The sequence below is a fragment of the Spea bombifrons genome, chromosome 10 (assembly GCF_027358695.1).
Source record: "Spea bombifrons isolate aSpeBom1 chromosome 10, aSpeBom1.2.pri, whole genome shotgun sequence".
NCBI classification, from domain to species: Eukaryota; Metazoa; Chordata; class Amphibia; order Anura; family Pelobatidae; genus Spea; species Spea bombifrons.
This window is the reverse complement of record NC_071096.1, coordinates 37,666,082-37,684,706: the sequence shown is the minus strand read 5'-3', so window position 1 is coordinate 37,684,706 and position 18,625 is coordinate 37,666,082. Positions and strand designations below refer to the sequence as shown.

The 18,625-nt window shown below is 41.0% G+C and overlaps 1 protein-coding gene across 1 annotated transcript in view; it reads right to left on the bottom strand.

The window, feature by feature from the left end:
* Positions 1-7,450, bottom strand: part of TSHZ3 (teashirt zinc finger homeobox 3) — a 39,963-nt gene extending 32,513 nt beyond the window's left edge. Inside the window, exons 1-2 of the mRNA XM_053448653.1 lie at positions 7,285-7,450; positions 5,558-5,735 (exon numbers count right to left, since the gene is read on the bottom strand). Of these exons, the coding sequence (XP_053304628.1) occupies positions 5,558-5,597 (40 nt within the window). The 5' untranslated portion in view covers positions 5,598-5,735; positions 7,285-7,450. The remainder of the gene's footprint in view (positions 1-5,557; positions 5,736-7,284) is intronic.
* Between the last annotated feature and the right edge of the window lie 11,175 nt (positions 7,451-18,625).

Genomic DNA, 18,625 nt, shown 5'->3' with positions numbered 1-18,625 from the left:
TTGACAAAATTCAAAAAAAAAAAAAAAATGATAAAGTTAAAAAAACAAAAAAAGATTTATAAATTAGAATTTTCGAAAGGAGTTGTTCTGCGCTTTCTTATCTGCGTGTTCTATGCATGATAAAAAAACGTAAACTTAAAATACATCCAGTTTCCTGGGGGTTAATTTAACGTTCCTTGAACTATACTGTGCAGTATTTTCTTTGTAGAAATCATAGGGAAATTAACAATAAAAATATATTTATTACACCCTTTTATGGAATGCAGTGAAACAGAGGAAACGCTATCACTGTTTCGCTGATTTTTGTAAGTTTAGCGGTCTAATAAGTAAATGAAAATATTAAAGACTGCTATTAATCCGCTTGAATATAGATTTAAAGGTATTTAAATGCATGCATCTGGACCCTTCATCAGTTTTACATAGAATTGTTGTAGTATCTTGTTATGTAATATTACGTAGGTGTGTAATCGAGCTAACTGCAGTAACACATTAAGCTACCCGCCCCAAGCATTGGTACGAAACGCTGCAGTCGGTATACCGTTGAAGCCACCTACTTTTGTGAAAAGTTGGGTGGATAAATATTTCTATCAGCAGATCACCCGGGGTTGCTTTTGGTATTCCAACCCAGGCACGTATTTTGTAGGTTTCCGTATTAATTAGGACAGCAATAAATTGCAACCTTTTAAAAAGGAGAGTAAGCTCTACACCTTGGGAATTTTAACAGCTCGGCTGGTGAAGTAACCCGCAGGGTCACACGCAAAACGACGGTGTCTGCATGTGGGTTAATTGCGCAATGTCCCTGGCATTTTAAGTTAAACATGGGCTTGTGTCTGAGAAGTCTACTAGCCCGGTTGATGCAAAAGGTTAACGGTAAGCTAATTACGACGCTGCGTTCCTGTAAAGCGAATGCTTTCTATTTACATGGCCTTTTTGGAATACAATAACGTTAATGTCACGGTTACATGCGGTCGTACATATAATGTCACCGATGCCGAGCCCAACACACTGCAATCCTGCAAGCAGCAGCACCAAGGAACTACTTTAATCCTATAACGATACAGCAGTCACAATTCATTCTAATCTCTGTACAAAACAATCTTAGGAGGGAGAGAGAGAAAAAGAAGGAAATGCAGACTTGTGAGCCAATTTAAGAAATAACTGCTGATACATCAGTTATTGACTATTTCAGTCCTGTGCATGATAGCGCTCAAGGCAAAACAGAGAATAAGATGACAACATCAACGGATTTCAGTAAACTGTACCGGGGGAGAACACTGGATGCCTAATTGACAGCTGTCAGGATAATGGGAGAAATGGCAGCTGATTCTGAAAATGTCTGTTTTCCACCAGGATTCTCAGTGGAATCTTTCAACCATGCTTACATGTAAGGATTTTTCTTCTTTATTATTCTCATCCTCTTTCTTGCATTGTTCTTCGCTCTTTTGCAGAAAAAAGGGCACAGGACAGCCATAGCTAATCATTTTGTCAGCTTGCTCCTAGAGAAAATCTCTGTCCAACGACAAATGCGAGGCAGTTCTGTAGGCAAATGATGTGCCGTAGTGTGTGCCCGGAAGAGCCTTTCCAGGAGGAACAACTCTGGCTTTTACATCAACACCGAACAGATATAATAAGCACAAGGGGATCCCACACCCCATCAGTCCCACCTGGAGCCTTCCAGCCGTTGCTTGCTTATTTTGTTTTTTCTCTGATTTATTTATAAACTCAAAATCCTGCATTCTATTTTTTTCATTCTATTATTAAATTAACAAGTTATTATTGTGCTTGAAAAATGAAAACATTTGTATTATTGTTTTTATTGATAAATATATGTAATATATATGTATAGTACAGCATGATGACCGCGGTTAAGGTTGGCTTCCATTAATATGGCGTTGGTTGCTGAAAGGAGTCAGAATGAAAACAGGGAGCCTGTTCTTTTATATAATCAATGCGCACGACGATGCTGACTATACTGTATCTAATGTTTAAATGTCGATCCCGGCAAAGTATCCTTTCCCTCTACCTCGATTTAGGAATTTATTCCAGAGGTGCCAACCAGATCTGCGCTCAATGACAAAGCACATCCCAAACAATACTGCCACTAAATGCCCTCCTGATCATCGCTGCGCCCTTTACCTGCTCCGAGACTCCTGCGTATTATATGCCTTATTGATTCCGATTATCGATGCTTTCTGCGCCTGCCTACCTTGGCAGCAATGAATTTGTGCACCTGTGTGCTAGGTCTGCGGGGTCGGCGCTGATGAGAGGTTCTTGCCTATTTTGTTTATTTCCTACAGCCCATTAAAAAGGCCTAATCCCTAAGAAATGATTATCCAGGTACCAAAATCCATTTGTCACCTGCAGCAGAAAATTGAGTTAATGCTCAACTCAAGGCAAGCAGGACTGTGTAATATCAAGTTGATTACATCAAACTAGCTGCAAACCTAATTCTGCTCGATGACACTGCGTGGAGCTTGTCATCTCCAATCATTAAAGCTGTCAGGAATCCATCACGTTTACAGCTAATTAGGTGAACACTAATGAAGCTGGCAAAACAACTTTTCTTTCTTTCTTCTCTTTTTTTTTTCTTTTTACGGCTGAGCGGACCTTTTAGTTGGGGGGGGCAGTATTTTCAAGAAAGAATTTCCTGATTTACCAATCAGATAAAAAAAAAACTAATAATAAAAAAACTAAAAATAATAATAAACAAAAAAGAGTAATCAATTTGTCATCATTCACAAAACGTCACGCAGCTGCAAAGACAGTATAAATCTTCAAGTTCTTAATTCTAAAATAAAATTAAAAATGTTAAGTATCTCTGCGAGTTCTGTTCCGGAGTTTGAAGGATATAATATTCTTTTCTTCCCCTCTCTACTACGTGTGCTCTGGACACATTTCCCCAGCCATATCCATTAGAAGTAAAGCAGTAGTCGGTCTACGAGAGAGACTGAAAGCCCTCACTCTGCCAACTTCTGAATGACCATAAAGCTATTGATGAATGTGCCTGTCACGAAAGAGACAATTAAATCAAATATGAAACAAAGTCGTTTTGACGGGTCATTTTGGTAGAGCAAAACCATTCGCCCATCTCTTATTAGCTGAGCAGTGTAGTTTTTTTTTCCTCCCCCGTGTTAACAGAGTGCTTGTTAACTAACCTGCTATTTTAATAAAAACAAGAACAAAAAAAAAGTTTTTATTCACGACCCTTCCTTACACGGAGCTGATGTGTAAACCACTAAAATGTACGGTCGGAATAAATGGCAGATGCAGGAGAACGGCAGAATAAAAGCAATCGCGATAATACAGAGTCATCTGCGACGCCTCACACCGTGGCTCCAGCGACATCATTCCTTAAACTATGTGCTTAATCCAGCAGCGGAGAGACTCGGCGTAATAAAACCTTCTGCTGACCAATTTCATTCAGCCTGTCAGGGATATATAGATTGGGCTTATTCCTAATAAAATAACATGTGTGCTTTATATTTTTACTGGCTGGAATAATGCCTTCAGTGGCATGTGAATTAACGGACGTATCCCGCATTTATTTCGCAGAAGATACATTTAATTCTGCATTTATTAAATCCTACGTCCGTCTAAAATAGCCTGCGATATCTTTTAATATTTATTTTAAGAGCCCAATATTTTATTTTCTAAGAACTTGAGTTGCGGAGGCCTACTACTTCGTAACACAGAATGCCAGAGCAATGAAAGGGTTTAAAGTTCACAAAGCTGGATCACACTTTAAATAAGAAAAAGGCACAACGCACATTCTATACACCGCTCTACAAAGAACACAGCTACGGCCGCAATATACTATGAATGCAAGTTACCAGGGTGCGTGCAAATCTATAAGTTCTATATGCCTTATATATATATATATAATATATTTATATGTATGAGCGCAGCCTTGTTTTACGCACATATATAAATGATGGATATCACAGCCATGCGATAGAACACAAACGCATGTATGTTTTCTCTACTGTCGGCGGTGCTTATATTATTTTCAGCATTATATCGAAGCTAGCTGGTCTTTCATTAAATGTACATTAAACATGACTCAAGAGACCAGCAAATAAAGAAGAAAAAGTCCGACTCCCAGAGTTACAATTACATTGCGGGGATGGAGAAGGACGCTGCATGCGCGTTCCTGGGAACCCTTTCCTAACTGGACGTGTGAAAGGAAGTGGAGCAGACGCTGAACCCAGAAACACAGCCGGCCTCGCAGGCAAACAGCTGATATGTCAGGTCATCAGCACCCACATGAACGTTGCAACAGGCGAAGTAAGCGGAGACTGCCAGGGCAGGAAGTTGACAGGGCATAACTGACGTCACGGGGCCTGATGTTACCATGGCAAGTGATTTATTGATGTTTATTGGGAATGAATAGATCAAAGACAGCTAGCTGACAGGCAATCAATCAGTCGTCAAATGGTGGTGGCAACAGTCCATAAAATAGAATCCTTTGCCGTTCCACATGTTCGGACTTAAGATTATTGCAAAATAATGTTTTGGCTCCTTCCCCCCCCCGTGCTCCTACCTTACTGCACCCTCCCTCCTCTCACCCCCTGTAGCCTCAGAAAAGATTGCTAAATCCTAATAAGAGCTGACATTTAGAATAAACGCTACACGTAATCGCAACCATCCCAGGGAAAGGATAAAACAACAAATAAAAAACATACGTGTATGCACAAACGCACAATCCATTCTATGTAGATACAGGCACGCACATATGACAAAAAGGAGAAAAACGCAGAGGAAAATGGAGAGCTATTTAGAGGCTGGATCAAAGCTTGGAGAGACAGCTGACAAGAAACAGACCCTTTTTATCTTTTGTGTTTTTTTTCCACAGTTCCTCAGATTGAGAAATGAGAAATCAATAAGATCCCTACATCTTGCCAATGTCAACCATGAGTCCATCTCAAGTCCATGTTGCCCTCTCCCTACAGGAGCCTTGGGTGAACTTTCCCTGGCCCTCTGTTCCCCTTCTAACCTTACAAACATCCCAGCACAGCCTCCTCCTGTGAACAAACAAGCCCTGACCCCGGTGAACGCTTCCTTTCCAGAGGGAGAGTCACAAAATGAATGAAAGTGGCAATAAAAGTAGAGCATAAAGGGAGCGCGCAGCCCCAGGGTGGCCAAGGCTCAGTAACCCCTTGGGAGCACAACTTTCTTGGTTCTGTCCTTGATAAGATATATTGCCACCAAGAAGCAAGAAGACAATTACCTTCTCAGGTCTGCAGATTCACAGATAACCCCACTGCACTGGGGTATTAAGCCTGCAAAATTCACAGACACCCCCTAACATACACAGATTACACCCTTTAAGTACAGAACTAGAGGCACAACAGCCCCACCATGTCACCCCCTCCCAAAACAAACACCCAAAATGAGAGACAAAAACAATATATTCCCAAAGGGGCCAGAAACAAATGGCAAGGCGATGTGAGGGTTAAACTGTGGGGTGGAGGGGTATAAGGCACAGAAATGCTGGGAGGCAGGGAGGGTAACTGGTGGTCGCATGGCAGAACAGAAAGGGATCTGGGAGCTGAGTTACCTGCTGCCCTCCTCGGAGCTTGCTGCTTCCTCCTCGGCATGCTGCTGCTGCTACTGCCCCCGGCTGCGCCCGGCTCTGCTTTCTGGGGTAGGGGCAGGAAGAGTTATTGTGACCCCACAGATCCTCTGAGCTGATCCACTTCTCGTAGATTTCATGCAACGACCAGAGGGGAGGGAGGCTGCAGATCGGAAGTTTGCAATCAAACAACAGCCAAAAATCTGTACACACAGATAGACAGAGGTATAAAAACAATGTGTGCAAAGGCAATGTCCTCCCCGAATTCGCAGACCGGTGGGGAGGGAGGAGATGTGCGTGGAAGGGGGGAGGCTGTGGGAAGAGTGGGTTTCCCCGGCTCGGATCACATCAAGCCATGGGGAGAGACATCCAGACTCTGATCCTCCTCTCAGGCTGAGCTTAAAGGGAGCGAGCACAGCAGCCACACGCACTGTCACTTTAACCCCTTCCTGGGGGAGCGGGGACTGTCACTCGGGGTGGCAGCACATGAGTGTTAACACTGCCAGAGGCTGGTGGGAGCAGGGCAGGTCACTTTTAAGGCTTCCTCGTGGGAATGCGTGGTCTGTCTGTCCCTTTAACTGGCTGGCAGGCTGTTTGCAGGGGCTGTCACTTTGATTCCCTCCCTAAATAGTGGGCTATGTCGCTGTTACCTGTCGTGGGGGTGACATCAGCCTTTATGTATTAAGTGAAGGTGTGGCAGGGGAAGCATTTACCCCAGACACACAGGGGTGCTGTCACTAGGTGCCCCCGCACGTGGGCACGCAGAGAGATCGGCACTTTGTGGGGTTAAAGGGATAGAGCGGTGGCCTGTTAACCTTATGTGATCCAGGAGATCAAGCATGCAAACCCCCACCCCATGCAGGGGGCATCCGCAGAACATGCAACACATTTACCACCGCTCGAGTTAACCATTGCTGCGCCACTCTGACAGTGCCCACACTCTGCTTATATGTACCGGGCAAGCTACGGCACCCGGGGGTGTGAGGAAGCTGCACGGGACGTACACGGTCACTTTAACCCCCGGTGCAGAACATTACCGGACGCCGATAACGCTAGAACCGACGCAAACTGCCATAACTCAGCCTGTGGGACGTGTCGCACTCAGCAGGAACACTTCTTTGGTTTCCATGGTGACTGCTCCACATTTACAGCTTGAGTGTCCCATCTCGCAGTGGTTGCACTCGTGTAAAGCCCACTCACTGTGGAAGGACAGTGGTACATGTGACAGGGGCCTTGAGGGTTTACTTCACCCCACTGGGGCAATCTCAGTGCCCGGCGGTAGATATCCTGCCCCATACAGCTGCAGGCTATAACGCTTCTTCCTATTCTTCCTGCAATGTGGGGCACCGCATCATCTCCATAACCGAAACGCCTCGCCTCTTACTTTACAGTTACTAAACGGACTGATGTTTTTGCCACCTACCGCACACACCGGTGGCAAGTACCACACACCAACTACTCCCCACAGACACACAGCTTCTCGCACTATAAAGGGGCCTGTGAATTAGGGCTGTAGATGGGTCGGCCCCGGTACTAGTGGAATGATACATTTCATGCACAAACATTGTAGAATGATACATTGTTGTGAAAACCACACGGATACATTTCATGCACAGACACAGCACAGAGTGTGATTCTTTCCGCCAAACACTACTACTTGGCTCCGGAGGCCAAGCCACCTTGTTTGCTGCGCTGCGAGGGTTAATACTTACAGAATGTTCTATTGTCGTTGTGTGTTCCATGTACACACACAGATCATCGCATGATGGGAGCACACCTTCCCGTCTCCAGCACAAATCCCCACTTGGCTCTCTGCTTTGGAGTTTCAGGTTTGCTTCTTTGAATTCCACCCTGGGGTGCATCAAGATTTAACTCTTTCCCGCAGACTGGATTTTATATATATATATATGTATATATATAAGTGTTGCTTTCAGTTTTTAGAGTTTTTTTTGGTGCTGGAAATACTTTTCTCCCAACTCACAGCTTGTTGTCACCTTTCCACAAGAGCAGATCACTTCTGCAACAGATTCTGCAAAGCATTTTTTTATGATCACTTTGATGTAGAACAATCACAAGACCCCCGGTGCCACTGATCCCTTCAGATCAAGTGTAACGGAAAGGTGAAAATACAGTCCAAGTTCACAGCAAGGAAACCCCAGGCATGAGCTACTGGTTAATCGATGAGCTTTGGGCTCGATTGCGTATTCCTGGCTGCAAATCCTTTAACATCAGAAGGAGGGTTGAAGTGTTTCAATGCTCTCTGAACATGCAGACTATTGCCAAACACCTTCTTGGCTGCCAATGGCACTTTTAGCCCCGTTTCTTTGTGAGGCTAATAGATATTTCATGACAGCTACAGCAAATCAGAGGCTTTCTTCCAACTCCCAGGTTGCATTGTCTCTGTTTAAAAAAGTGGAGCAGATACCAGTAGCATTCCAGCCCTTATTTTCAGTTTGCAGGGGACAGAGAAAGAAAATAAAAAGAGAGAGAGAGAGAAAGTGATCTCTTCCAAGATCAAAAACCTCCTACCGCCCCCATCCTTCAGGAGCTGGGATATTTCCAAATACCTTCTTAGCTGCAGATGTTTGTCCTTCACATCCTGTAGGGAGAAGCAGAGGATCCTGCTGCCACCAACTTGCAGGGATAGCGCTGCACTCAGGACTGTGAAGTTTTCCTAGGTTGCTTCTTAAATGGTAAATCTGCTGTAAGCAGGGATTGCAGTGAGTTTCCTCCAAGTCCTCTGGAAATGCTGCGGTGGGGATTTGGAACCACAAAATAAAACTAGCAGATCAGAGGAGGAAATGAAGGGTGAGTTTTGTCAGATGTTGTGGATTTGGGGAGCACGAAAGGCAGGCTGTGGTGTCTCCACATCCAGTGTTTGTGTGTCAGGAATAGGTGATTCTCAGGCTGAGCCCTCTCTGCCTCCCAGCTCTCTCTCTGTCTCTGTCTCCCTCTCTGCTATCTGCTGCTATGGCATTGCAATGGCTTTAGATCCGCCCAAACATCTGTCCGTCTAACCATTGGCTTATCCATCAGTGTCACACTTCTGCACCCTGCAAGCACAACACATCACACACACACACCACACATATCACACACACGCACACATTCCACACTGCTCGCATCCACACTCTGGGGGGCATACTCCAATCATCCTCCAAGGATTTTATCTCATTTTTACTTCAATAAAGGGACGTGATTACTCACTTCACCCTTTCGGTGCCAGCTGAGTTAGCCACGAATAGCTCTGGCACTGAAAGTGTTAAATCCAAAAAGGTAAACGCAGAATGGGTATTTTTACATCTTACCGCTCGCCACTGGCTCCCATCTTATACAAAATGCCTTCATTTCTCACTCATTCCAATCGTGTAATATTGATCTTTCATATATTTATTACTGTGATTAATATATAATAACACACACACACACACATATATATATATATATATATATATATATATATATATACTATACATGTATATAATGTATATAGCATGTGTTTGTATATATTATATATATACATATACATTTACACATACATACACAGAGAGAAAAAAGTTTTTCGAGTAGTGGCACTTGTTAAACTATGAATTCATTTTAAATGTTTAAATTAAGTGATAATTTGACTTTCTGTAGTTGCTGGTTATTTAAATTGATTTTTATGTTTAAAGGAATGTTAAGGTTTGCAGCTCCCGATATACATCGCCTGCCGCATTTTAATAATAAATAATATTAATAAAGTCTGGGATAAACAAGTGATTCTGTATTTATGGAATTATCGCTAGTTTGCTGTATTGTTCTAGTTTATTAAGTCGTTCATAAAGTGACTTATTACAATTACTGTGAAATGTAACACAGATTTTTAGAATTGTATAGGGCAAACAGAACCTATGTGGGATAGACACCCCGAGATCACAGCCCAGTTACCTTCTGTTTGCTTTCTACTGGTAACATTTAAATGCAAAAACAGTCAGGTTACCGTAAATACATGAAGTCAAGAGGGCAGCTGGCAAGCTTCTACATAATTATAAACTGATAAATCGATAGTGTATTATATCTACGATGCACTTTATATATAACCCTCTTAATGCTTCAGAGTAACCTTTCCATATAGTTCAGATATTTAAAAAAACGTTTAAAAACAATAATAAAAAATTATGCAGTCCTGCCCATCAGGGGGATTTAAATGTGCAACATAATGTGTATACATAAACAAAAACACACATATATACATATACATATATATATATATATATAATATAACCATACACAGAAAATATACATGTTGTTATATACAGAATATTTGTTTCTAAGAGCAGAATAATTCGTTTCATGTAGACTCGTTTAGTAATGACTTGGAAATAAAATAGACATTTGCTTGTCATGTAATCACTGAAGAAGGAAAGCAGAGGTGTCGATATTGATCAGAGGGTGAATGATTATAGATTATCCCCTTTATATTCATTTTTTATTGGGGCTTGGAGGGTCAGCACCTGCGTGTAACCGATACATCGCCATGGCTACTGCAAGCCTCCAATACCCCACATTCTTAGGATATCCTCAGCCTCTGCCCCCTTACCATTTGGGTTACAGCCTGCTATAGGGAAGGCTGGTTTGGGCACCTGATATTGAGTTTCAGCTAAGCAATGAGCTTCCAAACTGACCTCCTGACATTATATTTTATTTTAAATATAATTCTGACCCTGGAACCTAATAATTTACAGAATATTGCAGCCCCAGAACTCCCTAATCTGCTCTAGTGAAAGAAAACCTGCCTGCTAACGTTTGGGCCAATATCTCGTATTGATCCACAATAAAGTATAATTTAATAAGTGGGGGATCTACACAATATTCCACAGTTCCACGCGCGACAATTTATCTGGGCTCTCAAATTCTAAAATAAAAATAAACACCCAGCAATAACAATTCACTTTTGTTAAAAAATAAATAAATGTAAATGCCTCTATGGGGGCTGTTAGCCCAAACTGTGGCAGTAAGTTCAGAATGTCCCAGACTGTTCCAGGAACCTTGAAACTGCTGATAATCTGCCAGCCTCACAGCAGGAATGGCATAAAACACGGGGCTATTTGGAGTCCCATTCATTCACATTTAGTGATCTCTCCCTGTATACGTCCCATTGGTTAATTGTCTTTTTTTTTTCCTCCTTAAAACCTGTTTTCTTTTCTTTGTAAAATCTGCCCACCGTCTAAATTCTGTCAATATGAACTCAGAAATGGCACATTCTGCGTGTTTTTGTATAATGTATTTAATCATTTATAGTCTGATTCGCATTTAAACATTTCTTATAATATTTCATTCATATTTAAAGAGCTTTCTGCCATTTAGTTGTCGCAGGAATATCCCATCGCAGCCCAGAACACGGAAACGAATGCTTTAGTCTTGGGGTCTGATTTAGAAACTCTGTTACCTTTTATATCATATGTTAAGGATCAATAGAAATGATATTTTGTTTCAATTCGTAAAGCCCTGTTCAATGACATAAATTGCATTGCTTTGCTTTGAGCAGCTTCTGTGCTGGCCATTTTTTACACATAATATTTGTTAGGGGTATAATAATAATAATTATAGAAAATACCAAAATGATGGCTGCAGGAATAGACTACAGAAATGACAGAAATAGACTGAATAAAGAATGAGCTGTAATAAAAATAAATATCATTTTCGAAGAAATAAGTAATGAAATAAAACATTTTTTGAAAGAAAACCGTGCAGGATAGAGCGACTTTTGGCAGTTAGGTGGATGCTGAAGCCTCCCAGCTCCGGTTTCACTGAGGGCTGAAGTCCTGGCTGCCTCCTGCTTCAATGTAAATTGTTTTTCTAAGTGAATTTCTACAGAAGCAAAGTTTGTTTTTTCTTAATTCACTCTGGGTCTCTTGCGAACCAGATGCACTGCCTGTAATGTCTCCAGCACTGACACATTCTGGAGAGAGCACACAGCCCCAGTGTGGGGCATTCTGGGCACCTGGGGACGATTGGGACCGGGGCGGAAAATCCTGCATTTGGAAAATAAAGTAGCTGCGAAAACGAACACTTATAAGAAATCTGCTATAGCTAATATCATGATGCACATGCAATAATAATATTAACACGATGTTCTCAATACTTCTGGGAAAAATATATATGACAGGGACTCTGTATCTTTTCACACTCCAGCCGCAAAGCCCAGCATCCTTGGCAGGGAAGTGGTTAATATTTGCTGGGCATATCACTGAAGGTTTTTCACCTAGGGTCCGGGGTTTGCTTACAGAAGAGATTACCTGAAATACTTTAGCTGTATTTACACCGCAGCCGGTTGGCACATATCCCTGTGTGTTTGGGGGTAAAGTGCCAGCAGTAGATGGTTAGCAGGACTGCACAGCAAAAAGCAGGATAGGGATCTGTCTCGCATTCTGGGCCCTTATAGATCACAGGGGCTTGGGTTGCTGTTATACAGAGCCCTGGGGGATTCTGGCAGCGCTTATAGGGGCTAGGGGGTCTGGCAGGAATACAGGGGCAGGTTCTTGGACGGAAACCCACTTCCCCCAACTCCTTTTACCCAGCAAGCCTGGATACGGTTAGGGGTGAGGGTTTGCTTATTGTACCAGTGTACAGCTAAGGAGCAATTATTATTCCCATGGCTATTAATGTGCTCGGTGCTGCGCAGATACCTGTCCAGTAATACAGCACTATTGAGGGTGTATTAACCAGAGCCAATAATGAAACGAGTTAATTGCCAGTTGTTCTGTGTGTAAAGTTAGTAACTGCAGTCAGTAATGTAATAATCATATCGATTACTGATTGGTAATTGGTTCATTGACTCTCAGTCTGATTATCCCTCTGCATCCCCCATCAATCAACTGAATTCCTGGGTTTGGGGGCTTCTCTATTATAAAAGGTAAATATATATACCCCACGTTCCACAGAAATCTTTCCTTCAACATTTTTTCATGATATTTTTTAATTGTAATTTAACCCTCCACGTCTTTTTATTCTTCCTTCTTTTTTATAATTTTTTTTAGAATTAAATCAGAAATCAAATATGTCATTCATACAGAATCACAAAGTGTCCTGGCATTGGCAGGGTTAAACTTTGCATGTGAAAAAATAATCTAAACACCATGTTATTTTTCATGCAAAACCTATAGGATAATATAAATCATTTTCATAATTAGTGCTTCTAAAAGTATGCAGCCCTGACAAAGCTCCATGCAGAAGATGATAAATGCGTTATTTCCGTGATTTAATTGGCAGGAAGATTTCCTTGACTTATGTGGTAAGGACACATGCTTTTTTCTATTAAGAATTAATCATATTTGTTGTATCTAATAAAATATTTAAATGCTATAATTACAATCAACTGCTTGTGTTGCCTGTCCCTTTAATAATAAATCCTGTCTGCGGTGCCAGGCACCTGTCTTGCGACAAAACAACAGCATTTATTACATATCTGCGACAGACCCAGGGAGGACGCAGCTTCTACATAATATATCGCGATAAATTATTCATCCTGTGTCTTCATTGAAATAAGGTGATGGGACGCAGAGATGCTTTATTCCTTATTGTGTAGGTACATGTCCAGTTACCTGCAGGGGTCACGGGGGCGTCAAACTCCTCCTGGCTGCCTGTTTATGGGGGCTTCATATTACACACAGGCAGGGTGGGGTAAGTGGTACCTGGGAAGCAGCTGTGTGTTAGGCGGAGGAAGCAATTGATACAGATTGTTAGTGTATGGTAAGTGGTCTCTGCCACCTCATACAGGCTGGCAGTGTAAGGTAAGTGGGCAGATTAGACAGATTAGATCACACACGTGTGGAGACCAGCATCATAAATTATTTTCAACTCAACTAGTGGAGTTTAGTAACATAAGCTTTCCATGACATTTGAAAATCAAGGTCTGGGAAAATAAATGAAAATGAAAGTACTCTATTCCATGAATACATCAGGTAAGTTGTAGGTAAGAAGCTCCCTGTCACCTGGTGTGCTCAGTATTTTTCAGATGGATCAAGTGCTGAAAGTATTTTCCAAAGCAACTTTCCAGTCACCCCATCACTGCCAGAAACATGTCAGAGACGCCAGTGCTTTTCAGAAGCTTCCTATATCTGAGGCCTGAGTTTAATGGGTCTACATTTTAAAATGTGTGAATCTTCACACAGGTCTGAGAAGCCACATCCCAGGTTCCAAACAATATGAGCATTAATGGGGCATTTGGCTAGAAAAGTGACCAGTTCTAAACTGGGGCCATATCACTTAATGTGTAAAATACTAAAGACTGGGTGTTTTTCACATTATAGTTTTAGAAAATAATTAAAAGCAAGACAAAAACAAAACTTAAAAGGTTATACTTTGTTAAGAATTGACATAGAAACATCTGGCATGGCACAAAGACTCTTATTTTTATTTTTGCCCTTTTTATTTGAAACTTTTTGAAAGTACTTACTACACCAAACCAATTAGGCTGCTTTAAAAGCTGTATAAGTAGCATGTATAGGGATTTCTACAAAGATGACATGACCTTTAAAAGGTACAGAACTAGCACCAAAATTAGAGGGGCTTTAAACATCCCAGCTCCAAAGATAAAAGTAGTATTATAATGTGGTCTTGTTTCTCAGTATGTAGCTTATCATTTTATATAAATGGTAAGGTCCCACTATTCATAATAAATAATTGAAGGTATAATAAAATAAAGGGACTTGAGAATTGTAAACCAAACTCTATGTTTAATGAGTGTATATATATATATATATATATATATTACAAACAATGATTTATTTGAATCCAAAAATGTATCTATAAAGCAGAGTATATAAAAATAAGTATAATGCTTGCCAATAAAAATAATAATTTGCAACATACCCGTGGGATACGGTCTCTCAGTAAGCGCATTATTCCACGCCCCCCCCCAAACTTACGATTTCACTATCTTATATACCTTTGTCTTAGCCAAAAGTTGGCATTGCCACATGGTATGACCTTGACTATGTCACTCAAAGTTGTTTACCACGAATGGACACCTGCAAGACCTTGAACATGTCACTCAAAGTTGTTTACTACGAAAGCCACCTGTAAGATCGTGACACGTACTTTATACAAAAAACAAAGCGCAAATGTAGACAGTTAACCATCGTACTTCATATCTGCCTGATATCTACTAGTATACTTACAATATTATAAATGAAAGGATGAGTGATGAGTAATAGATGATGATATATTGCATTAATCATGAAGACATTAAAATCTATATATTATCATAAGCCTATAACAGTAGTTTATATGCCATTGTTTAAATATAATCTTCATATTCCAGCCTAGAAATACTCTGCATTTACCAGTGCAGAGTAATGTGTTTTCTGCTTAAAGATGTCACTGTGTCTCCTTAAAAGTATAATCCAGTACTCCTCGAAATTAAATAGATTAACCATTAGATTCCCAGAGCATGTCACATACAGGTGGAACTGGTTATCGTGTGTGTTTCTTTCTAGCTGCGTTAAGTTCAGGTTCACTATGTTGTTTCTCTAGGAAAAGCAAACCGAAAGTTTGCCAACAAAGGGGTTAAAATCGCCAGTCCAGGCCCTTCCATCGCCTCCTCATTAATACCAGTTATGCATAAACCTCCACCTCTGGCAGCATATTTATCATGCAAATTCTCTGTAAACTTTTGCAAAGTGCCTTGTTTTTATGCCATTATCATAACTAATGCGATAAGCATAATATATCACCAAGTTAACATGAAAAAGAGAAATGTAGCTCAGCCTATTTCTATGGCAGAGTTCCTGCTATCTCTAACACACATAATGGGAATTTAGTAAGCACATACTAACTAAAGAAGGCAGAAACCACCAGCTTTTTTTTACACAAAAAGGGGCTCACGTCTCCTAAATTTCAAAACATAATATATATATATACATACTGTATTTTCCTGAATATAGGCCGCACTTCCCCCCCCACTTTAAGTCTTTAAAGTGGGGGTGCGACCTATATTCGGGGTTTAGCGCAGGAATGCGCAATTCGTATTGCCCGGTGCCCGGGACATGCAGTTCTGGGCGCCGGGCAGGCAGCAGGGTTAGGATACAGATCCCCCGCAGCGCTGCAGGGGACCTGCATCCTCTGATACGCTCAGACAGCCTCCTCTGCCAGCACTTCCCACGGGGGGAGTCCTGGCAAGGGAGATTGTTAAAGCACATCGTGCAGACGTGCCGGCAGCGCAGGTTGTTTACGCTCACCGGTGAACGTCTGCGCGATGCGCTTTAACAATCTTCCTTGACGGCACTTGTTTACTGCCTATAATGAAGTTTTAACCCTGACCTGACCAACAGTATTAAACGGGAACATCTATGTAAACTTTAACATGAATAAAAGTGTCTGCAGGCTGTGCTGAAATATATATTAACCAACCCATCATGCAATGTATATTCACTATAAGTAAATATGTGTACAACACATTTCTGTAAAACTTAAAAATAAACATTAATTACGGCTGGCAGCAGATCTCTCAAACTTTACATTTTTAAGCTCTATGCGCAAAATAAACCCAGGTAATCGCGAGTACACATGAAAGTAAGCTAATTGTTAATGTATTGGAACACTAATTTATGCGTAAACTCCCTGTTCTCAGGATTTGTATGGTTGCTGCTCTCTTTTGATGGAAGCTGATGGAAGACTTCAAGAGAGGAATCTGCTTTTATTACAGAGCCAAAGGCCCCAGCTAACCCGGGGTAACATATTTCCAAGACAACTGATTGTATTACGCATATTTTTTACGATTTCAAAATCTTTTAATATATGTTAAAAACAACGACCCTCTTTAAATAATGTTTACCCAACACATATCCAACTTCTTAGTCCTCCTGTGATTAATGTAAAGTGTTTCTCCAGGTGACAGGCCTACTTCACATCTATTTAGTCTGCATCCACGGTGTATTTATCTCTAGATTACTTCTGCTTTTATCAGGAGGCCGGCTGTTACTCTGGGGTATAAGACTTTGCTTACAGGGAACTTGGAACAGTCTTCAACAAAAGAAGTTCAGGTGATAAGGGGGCTTTGAGATAAAAGGCAAAAGATAAAAGTCAATCTGTCATTCGACTGCATTGATTGCAACCTCATGACAGTAAATGTCCAGCCATATGCTAAATAATCAGACCCCTCAGCTTCGCAGCTCGACTCCAGTGCTTTGACGAGATCAGGAAATGTGGGTTAATGCTAGCTTCACTGTTCTAGAGAAGGGGCAATTTATTTTATAAATGCTTGCATAGCTTCGGCCCTCTGCCTGATGAAAGAAGCACGTGCGCTGTCTAGTGTTACTGTTCGTTGTTTGGCTTATACCCGGATATTTGTAGAACACAACATTTTAAACAGTACCAATCAAATCCCAGTGGTTGGACTGTTAAATATCCATGAGCGCCCATGTGTGTTAAAAATATTGACTTTTTAGGTAACCTGTTTTAACGGGCACCAAAACAGGTGGCCTAAAACCCCTGAACCCCTATAAGCACAGCCTACGTGTCAATAACAACGTCAATGTAACAGAAAATAACTCTTGTATCTATTTCTGCTCTAATAATGGATAGCATGGCAGGGACATGCATGCATACAACCGCTCATAACCCTCCCAAAGGCAATCTATTATTATTTATAAAGCGCTAAAATATTCACCAAATACATAACAAAGATGCATTTACACGTGAACCGTGAGCATGACACCTACATTTATCGCACTTTCATACAAAGTTCCTGGCAAGAATGGTGGGCTTCTGAGCGACACTCTTCAGCTAACAATTGAGAATGGTAGAAAACACATATTAAGGAGAAATTGACCATAGGCTTTTTCTAGTTCTCCGATGCAATCCCCGGCTGTACACGGAGTGGCCGATAAGACTGGAAAGCTTTACTGCTCCAGCACTGCGGCTAAGCTGCAGAGATGGACAGATGAAGCCATGAGAGGTCACTTGTGATTAGAGATTGCTGATAAAAAAAAATATGAACCAGAAGAAAAGGAGATCCCACAATCCCATTGATCTGCTTACTCGTGTATGTATGTCACCCGTATATCTGAAATGTGACTTCAATACTGTAATTTAACAAGCTACGTGTCAGATTCCTCTCTATAGACCCCTGTACTGAACAGATAACCTTTCATTTATACAGAAAGCTGATTCTCACCCTGTCACTACAGCAGACACGTGCATACTGAACCATTAGGATATCACTTTTCCTTTTAATGCTAGCTGCTTCTTGCAATATTGTATTAGGTCCATAAAGAATAGTAATTTGTAATTTTTAAAAAATAATAATAATGTGCTTTCACACATCGTGTAACCTTTAGTGTTTTGTAAGTAGATGAAAAGGTCATTTATAGCAACTGAATGTATCACTTCCATAATTGCCCTTGCATATAGAATATACTGAGCCCGGGGTACATTGGATGCCCGGCTTAGGAGGAGGGCTTGTACAGTATTGATTGTTCTAATGAACAGAGAGGGTCTTCGCTTTGTGATCGAATCATGGAGTATAACAATGGTGAGAAGCTAAAAAATGAATAAGTTCCACAGACCTCATTCAAGACTGACCTGAGAAGGCAGGGGAATGGATAATAGCATTGTTTGAAACTTGGGTTGCAGTAAGGGGTCTTATGTCTGAGTTTAAATATATACCGTCCAGGCCTAAAGCTTGGATGGGCTAAAAAACGGGGATATTTAAGTACATACATAAAATGAATAACTGACCAGTATGCTAGAAAATACTATGATACATGGACAGTCAATGTCAATATGTGTGTGTGTGTGTAATATATATATATATATATATATATATAGTGTATCCTGATTCTGTACATCCAGATAGATGTATGCCCACCTAGTTTACTGTTATTTGTACACAGAGATAATGACTCTTCGGCTGAGGTTTGTTAGGTGGGAAAGGAATCTATCACCAGCAGCATTATTCTGCCACAACTTCTGGAGAAAGCACAACTGCGCACATAACAAAAATAATGAATATATATGATTAACTAATAATAATAGTTATGATTTCTGTATAGAATGATGCAAACGATCTGA